Consider the following 8,485-nt stretch of genomic DNA (forward strand, 5'->3'; position numbering starts at 1 on the left):
ACCGTACCTATACGTCACCTTACCTTCAAGAAGGTAATCCAAGAAGCAAAGATCAGAGGTCTCAAAACGGTTCGGCTCCTCGGTATTGTCCTGTAGTGATTTCAAATTCTTCAATGACTCCAGCTGAACATTGTCTTTCAACCCCAATAACGTTCGCAAATCAAGCTTATTTTGGTGAAATCAGCCGAATCAGCAGGCGAGCTTCCTTTCCTCCTACTGATAGATCTTACTTCATTATGATACCTAAGAACTTAAATAAAGCAATTAACCTTTATTCAAACATAGACTCTTGTGACAGTTATTGTCATCCCCAATATTTCTTTTAAAAAAGTAATTTGTTTTTAATTTGAAAGCTTAATTACTACGTAAGGTCCACTGAGATCTAATTAACCTTGATCTTCAATCTTCTTGAGCTACTAATTTTAGTCCCTTAATTAAATAGTCTTTTCTTCAATCTGTCCACAAAATATCAAAAAAAAAGAAAAAAAAACAGATTGTCAATCAAAAAAAAAAAACCTACCTAACTTTGCTTTAACATGAAGTAATGGTGATATATTTTAACCCCAATCAAAGGTTGACATCATCTTCACATCATCTTCATTTCGTTCCTCTACTCGTATATATTCCAAATTAATTAAAACTCTGCCTCAGACTTATAAATACGACTACATGATATTCGCACTCTTGTGCGTTCGCCCTAGATCTCTCTCAACGACGACGAAGTCAATTGGCAAAATGTTATTAACCACGCATTTAATGTCCATCATATCAATTGCTTCTCGTCACAATATGACACAAGCTCATCACTAGTTGTTGATTTTTTGCTGTCATCATCATGATGATGAGCATGGAAATATCAAACAACAACAAGATGAACAAAATTGATTCTAGAACGCCCACTCTCTTTCACGCATTAAACGCATCATGATGATGATCACGATTTACACGACGACACGACGAGAAAATAATAATAATAACCATCAAGCTCAGTAAAATTAACAATTAACTGAAGTTTTGCTGTAGGCTGGTTCTTCTTAATTTTATAGCCCCTTTTTCTGTCTCATATTTTATATGGTTTTGTGGGGGCCCTCGAGAAAGAAAGTGTGTTTTGTGCCAAAACCCAATAAATCTGGCAATTTCATCTAATTAATTGATTTTATTACACAAAACCACCTACACCCCAAACACCGGTGTGGTGCGATACACCATATGGATCCGAATTCGATTGAATTGAAATAAAGGTGCAGATATTTATTCAACTAACATAGAATACTTTTGGGTTCAAGTTTGTTACCTACTATACCTACATTACACGTGCCTTGAATTTTAGGATACAATTCTCAAATGTTTTAGTATTTGCTTTGGATGATTGTGCCCTAAGAGGAAATTAAAAGGGTGTCCAAAATTCTGTATTAGTATTCCTTTTTCAAATATCAGTTTTTTTCAAAAGCCTAGAAGTATGCATGCAATTTTCAAAGTTTATCTCAATTAAAAATTGAATAAAAAAGAGCATGCCATAATAACAGATCTTAATTAAGATTTCTTTTTATAAAACATTCGTATTTCATAATCGATTTGGCGAAGAAAAACGGAAACAAATTCTTTAAACACCTAAAAATATGCAATTTTCAAAAAGGTACATCAAATTAAACATTAATAATGTGGCATAACTCGAAAATGACTTGCAAATGGACTGAATTGAAGACTTCTTCTTAAGAAACTCATAGAAAATAAAAAATTCTGCGACACGCCTTAAAGTATGCAATTTTCTTTTCAATTTATTATATTCGCTTGTGTTTGTATTAGCATAGCCTTAAAACCGATCCAAATAAAGATCTCCTGTTGTTAAAATATTCGTAATTTATAATTGATTTGTCATAAAAAAATAAAAAAAAATTCCTTAAGCATGTAAAAATATGCAGTTTTTAAATTTAACATACAACAAAAAATTAATTTTCAAAAAAGACTTTTAAATTGACCTGACTGAAGACTTCTTTTTGGAAAAACTTTAATGAATTTTAGTTGATTTGTCATAGAAAACAAAAAAATTTCTTCAACAATCCTAAAAATATGCAATTTCAACGTTATACTCATATTGAAACGAATTAAAAGAAGCATGGCATGAAAATTGCGCCAATATAAGGATCTTCTTTCGTAAGAAAATTCGTAATTTATAAAAGATTTGGCATGGGAAAAAAAAATGTTTCCCAACACACCGAAAAATATGCAATTTTGGAAGTTGTATTCAAATGAAACTTAATAATAAGTAACAAGATGTGAAAATCAATCAAAATGGAGATCTCCTTTTGTTAGAAAATTCGTATCGATTTGGCGTAGAAAAAGATAACAAATTCTTAAAACGCCTAAAAATATGCAATTTTACATCAAATAAAACATTTATAAAGTGGCAAAACTCCAAAAGTGACTTTAAAATGACTTCTTTCTAGAAAAAAACTTATAAAAAACTAAAATTTCTTCGATACGCCTTAAAGTATGCAATTTTCTTATCAACTTAATGTAAATTCACTTGAATTTGCAGTAGAATGATATAAAATAGATCTAAATGATGATCTTATTTGTAAGATAGTACGTATTTAAGAATCGATTTGCTGTTGAAACTGAAAAATAAATATATGCTATTTTTAAAGTTTTACATTACATAAAACTTTAATTACAAGGACCATGACTTGAAAAAGACTTGAAAATTGACCTAACTGAAGACATCTTCTTGGATAAACTCGTAGAAAGTAAAAAATTTCTTCGATACGCCTAAAAGTATGTAATATTTTTTTTCCAATTTATTATATTCGATTGTATTTCCAGTTGACTTGGTGTTCCTGAAATGATACACCTTGTAGCCACTTTGAACTCCCAAAAATTCTAAAAAACCTATAGATTAATTTTCCAAAAATACAACACAAAGACTTACACAAAATTGAACTCGCAAAAAAGGTTTACGGCTTTAGGATTGAAATTAAATCTATGTAATAAACATGTTTACAGCTTACTTAAGAGCCAACAGAGAGTATTGTTTGAACTTGGACTCTGTTGTATAAGTTTTATTGTTGCGTTTTTGGATGATTATCCGCCTTCTGTTCTCGTTTTGGGAATGTAAACTTCGTCCCCAGAAAATATAACAAACTTCACATAATGTGTGTATTAGACCTCCTAAGGCAGCTAGAGGAGACGCCATCATTGAATTGGAATAATACTATGGTGTGGCCCCTCTCTCTCTACTTGCCTTCACACACATTTCCTGGAGGATCCTTGTTCTTTTTCTTCATAAAATATTCAATGAAAAACTCTTGAAGACTCACACAAATTTTTTTTTTTTGTTGTGCTTGAATGAAGTACCATGTAGAGTAGAGACTCTATATAGGAGTCGAATAGAAAGAGAGAGAAAAAAAAGCCCTTAAGTTTAGTATTCAATTTTATTTTTTTTTTTGTCGTTGTTGTTGTTTCAAGAGGATACCTATACTCTTTAAGTGTAGGAGTACCTATATTTTTTTTGTGAGTATGTACTCAAGGATATAGCCAAGTTTTTTTTTTTTGTTCTTAGTGAAAAATAGGGAGGTTATATTATCTTCACCTTTTATTAAAGGTTTCCTTGTTTTATAAATTTTGTATTGTTTGTTTAAATTGAGTTTTGCAAAAGTTGTTAGCTTAACTAAATTAACAAACAATATGGAGCGGTGGAATTGATACTAATTCTATTTTCGGTGAAAGAATAACAAAGGTTTCACGTAATGTTGTTGTGTGGTTTAATGGAAAACTCTCATGAATCATGAATAAAATTCAGTATTTTTATCTTGTCTTGAAATAACTATGGTCTAGTTATTAATAATGTTATATATTTAACCCATTTGTGAAAATTCGTCTATGTTTGTGTTCTCATAACTTTTTAACTACTTATCACAATTTTATAAATTTAGTACCGTTGGAAATGTCTTGCTTGTCTACTGATTATAGGCTATTTCAGACTACTTAATAGTTATTTCATGACTCTTAACACCAGAGTTAAGAGTCATGAAATAACTAGGTTTTCGTTACATAATTAAACCTACACTACACTGTAACTTGATTAACAAAAAGAACACAAAATAAAAGAATATAAAACGTTACATTTTATCAAGTCTTTCTTCATTTTATTTTAAAAAAAACCTTATAAGTTTTTACAAAATTTAAGTCTAAATAACATTTTTAGATTTTTGTTGACTTTTTTGTTTTAAAATAGTCTTCAATTTCCAAAAAAGTTTTACCTTTTGTTTCTGGAATAAACCAATAAACAAAGAATATCGTTAAAACCGCAATACCACCATAAAAAGCAAAAACATTTCCAGTTCCAATCCAATCAATCATCGAAGGGAATATTTTAATTGAAGAAAATGCTATTAAATCTGCAACACCAACAGTAAATCCACAAAATGCACCTCGAACTTTTTGTGGAAAGATTTCGGGCATAATTAAAAACGGAATTGTCCATAGACCTGCTGATGCCACAACAAAAGTGACAATGACTACAGCTGAAAGAGTTGGTATTTGCAGCCATGTAAACCAACTTGATCCGGCTAGAACGAATAAACAAAGGCTTGTGGTAGCAGCTGAAAACATACTAACTTGACGACGACCCCAATTTTCTAATTGCCAAGTTATTACAACAGAAGTTACAATGAATCGAGCTATTCCAACATAAATAGCACATAAGAAAGGATCTATTAGAACTCCAGCTTTTGTTATAATTTGAACTGCATAGACGACGACAACAAAAGTTCCTGAAAACTGTTGACAAACGAAGAAGAATATAGCAATCAGGAGTGGTTTGTAGACTTCAGGAAGACAAAATGATTTGAAAAATAAGGATTTTTCTTTCTTAGCTTTGAGTGGGACTTCGACTCTGAGCAGAGTAAATTCATCTTCTACTTCCTGGTGGGTTTCACCTGGAAAACAATTTATTTTGATCCGAAATTTTACAAGAAACTTGAAGAATTCGTGAAATTACCCTCATCAAGACCCCTAAAATATGATAAAGATGCTTTAGCTTCATCAACTCGTCCCTTTGATAAAAGCCAACTGGGAGTTTCCTTAACCGGGATCAATATAACCAAACAGATAAATTGATAAATCAACATTACGATTCCAACCATTCGCCAATCCTCCTAAAAGTATATATCAAAATTTTTCAAGAAACTATTTGAAGATTTCAAAAAGTTACCCTAACAAAATAACCGACAATATAGACTAATAGAACACCAGCAGCTATTGCCATAGATGTAGCATTTGTTAATCTAGCTCGAAGTTTTGGTAAACACACTTCTGCTCCGTAAACTGCAGCTGGTGAACTACCACTTCCAGCAGCGACTCCCGACAATAATCTGGAAGCCATTAGCTGTAGAAAAACATAACTTGGATCATCGTAGGTCGCTGTTGACATTAAAATCCACGCTAAGACTCCGAATATATTAACCAGGCAGACTGAAACTTTTCTTCCGAATTTATCCACTAAGAAGACACCCGAAAAACAGCCTATTGGACATGCAATAACACTGGCTGAAGCTGCAATTAAAAATGAAAATCATTAGATTTTATTTGTTTTAAAAATAAGTTGTTTTATCTCTTACCATACCAAGAAGCTTGTGATTTGTTTAAATGAACTGGTTCGACTGGATTTGTTAGCTGATCGAGAGTAACAGCTGGAAGGGCTAAGGTAGTTCCATTAATCAACATTCCAAGATTCATCAAGAGAACCATTAGTTCCTGGAAACACAATTTTTTTTTTTGAAGTTTGAATTCTCTTTTAAATTCAATTCAGTTCTTACTTGTCTCAAAACAGCCTTTCGCTGATCACCCAGTGGAATAGGTTTGCTAGATTTCGTTGGTTCAGAAGCATTTTGTGACAAGTCATAAGACCGTGAATTCATTTTTGTTTTGTTGTCCAAGCTTAGGAATATTTTCGTTCAGAAACTGTATGATTAATTAAAATTACTAAAAACGTAAGATTTATAAAATAAACTTTTAATAAAAAAAATTATTAAATTCGCTTGAAAAACCTTCCAAAGAAAGTATAACTTCAAAAATTGGAATATCAGCATTCGATAGTTAAGTTTAGTTCTGCTGAGTTGAGTCTTATTGACGAATTGTATTTTCAAAACTCCAAGGTGTACAACATAATTTGGTTATAAATTGCTTCATTTTGGGAAATTTAGTAATAAGTCCCACAAAGCCAAAGATTCGTTAAGAACTTACCTATATGAAATAGGAACAAATTAAAAATTAGCTTTTTGGTGGATGTGTGTTTTTTGAGTGAAAGAAACCAAAATACCTCCAAATATAATTTTGGTTCAAAATCTCTACATTTCCCTTGCCTCAAAAAAAAAAAAAAAAACATTTATTCAAAATAATTCATTTTGGAACTGATTACAGAATTTAGTACCTCGTCAAAAAAAAAAATACCACACAAAATTATTTCATGAAGTCTCTATTTTCTTGCTTTCTATCTTAAATTTACCGTTATAACCTAAACGAGTGGACCGATTGACTTCAAACCTGGTATGTAGCATTTTTTGGAGACTTCCAGAGGGGTTTTTGGAATTAATTTTTTTGGACCCAAAATTACGGTACCGATTTTAGTAAAGTTGAAATTGCTCAAAAACGGTCTCAACGATTTTGTTTAAAAAATTCAGATGTAAGCCTATCTTTTAATGATAATCTTTTTTGAAAATCATTATTAACGGTACCTGCCATAGAACCGTTTTATTTTTTAAATCCGATATTCTCCGAAAAGGCTCATTCGATTTGAACGAAAATTTTTGTGAAGAAGCAATTATAGAACTCAAATTTAAGCCATAAATAATTTTTCGATTTTAAAAAAAAATTTGAAATTTTTTTTTTTGAAAAATAAAATTTTCGAAAACGGGACATTGTATTTTTTTGAAATTTTGTTTTTAGATGTTGATTAATGATCTCTACAAAAAGGCATACCAATTTTATTTTAAAACTTTTTTTCCAATAAATTATTTATACAAAATTAGTTTTTTAAAAAACGGCTCTAAATATTTTGAAATTTTTTTTTCTAAAAATGCATCTTAATATATCAATCAAAACTGCATACCTACTTGTTTTGGAGGGCAATTTAATTTTAGATTTTATTTATTTAAGCAACCGAGAAGAACTCAATTAAAACTTTATTCGTCATATAAGGAACCATGACTTGAGTTTCTGAAGTAGCTGAGGTCAAAAACGCCACAAAACAACCAAACATGCAAGAAAACTGTTACTACCTTTTCCCTCTTTATATTTGATGGAATGTAAATTTAGAGCCATAAATAACTTGCTTTAAAAAAAAAATGAGATCGTCTAGATATTGTAAAACGGGGAGTCTTGAGACTGAAACTTTCAGAACTTGAACCTAATAATAAAGACATCTGCAGGAGGCACAAACCACAAGGATATTACTAAATTTTAAAAATACCTAGATAGGTATCTACATAATTACATAATAATATATTTTTTTAACTAAACACTGGCTTAGATTCTTGGTGTCTGTGGTATATGAAACATTTTTACCAATATTCACCGGGATACCATTTATCTCAGTTGTTTTGGTAATAGTTGATTATTACTTTTTTTTTTTTTTAAATCTTACACTTGAGATAATTTTCTAGATTGTTTAAATTCTTAATTCTTGTAACTAACTAAACTTTTGCACTATTTAAAGATTAAAAAATAAGCAAAATTCATGAAAGGTGTTATGGAACCTTTCTTATTTAGGTTCACAAAACTCAACCCCTAGACCCCTGTTATATTTAAACAAAAAACAAACGCTCTCACGCTAAATCGGCAATAACTTTTCTTAGAGGTTTAAACATGTTTAAAAATTAAATGCCAATGAAAGCAAACACAAATTGGGTTTTACCAAGAAATATAACTTTTTTTTTTGTTCTTTGGATAAACTTTTTATTTTTTTTTATAAGTACCTACAAATTTTGATGCATTTCGAAGGAAAGGGAATTAAAAAAAAAACTCAAGAAAATGAAAAATAATCAAGCGCAGCTTAAGGTACAGGAAAAAAGTATTAATTCACAAATAATAATGTGATAACTTCGGGGTTAAATAAATGTAGTTATACTTGGAATTTTTAATTAGGTAAAGTATACATAAACTAAGAATCGCACTAAAGAAAAGTGCTGCATTAAAAAGAAAATCAGAAGTTTACACTTTTTAATTCATTCAGTTCTTTTGTTTTCAAAAATTTACTATGAACTATCACATAAAGATTAGGTATCTCAATCTCAATATACTGATAGTTAAATGGAAAGGGATTACTAAACTAACGTTTGTTAGTTGTTAAAACAAAATAAAAAAAAAAGGAATGCAAAAATCCTAGACACATATAAAAACCAACGGTTTTGAAGTCGATTAAAAAAAATTCTTAGTGCACAAACAAACCTTATTGAAAGAACCACGACACCTCACTGAAAATGAAATT

General features: G+C 30.3%; 2 protein-coding genes across 2 annotated transcripts in view; one reads left to right on the forward strand and one right to left on the reverse strand.

Annotated features, from left to right (window-relative positions):
- Positions 1 to 8,485, forward strand: part of LOC129907498 (kelch-like protein 17) — an 80,044-nt gene that overhangs the window by 24,908 nt on the left and 46,651 nt on the right. The gene's annotated exons all lie outside the window — the stretch shown is intronic.
- LOC129912230 (facilitated trehalose transporter Tret1-like) lies at positions 2,560 to 6,225 on the reverse strand. Its single transcript, XM_055990384.1, has 6 exons — positions 5,817 to 6,225; positions 5,619 to 5,754; positions 5,213 to 5,553; positions 5,000 to 5,156; positions 4,260 to 4,937; positions 2,560 to 2,618 (listed from the first exon to the last, which is right to left on the reverse strand). Exons 1-6 carry the CDS (start codon positions 5,916 to 5,918, stop codon positions 2,560 to 2,562), a joined length of 1,473 nt encoding a protein of 490 aa, XP_055846359.1. The 5' UTR covers positions 5,919 to 6,225.

This window comes from Episyrphus balteatus, chromosome 1 (genome assembly GCF_945859705.1).
Source record: "Episyrphus balteatus chromosome 1, idEpiBalt1.1, whole genome shotgun sequence".
Classification (NCBI taxonomy): Eukaryota; Metazoa; Arthropoda; class Insecta; order Diptera; family Syrphidae; genus Episyrphus; species Episyrphus balteatus.

Bases quoted from the DNA above. Each gene is read 5' to 3' on its own strand.
- LOC129912230 (XM_055990384.1), bottom strand. From the start codon at position 5,918: ATGAATTCACGGTCTTATGACTTGTCACAAAATGCTTCTGAACCAACG. The intron at 4,938-4,999 runs GTAATTTCACGA...ATTGTTTTCCAG, and splicing joins TTTTAGGGGTCTTGATGAGG to GTGAAACCCACCAGGAAGTA. The intron at 2,619-4,259 runs GTAAAACTTTTT...TTTATTTTTCAG, and splicing joins GTTTATTCCAGAAACAAAAG to TTTCAACAGCAAATCGATTC.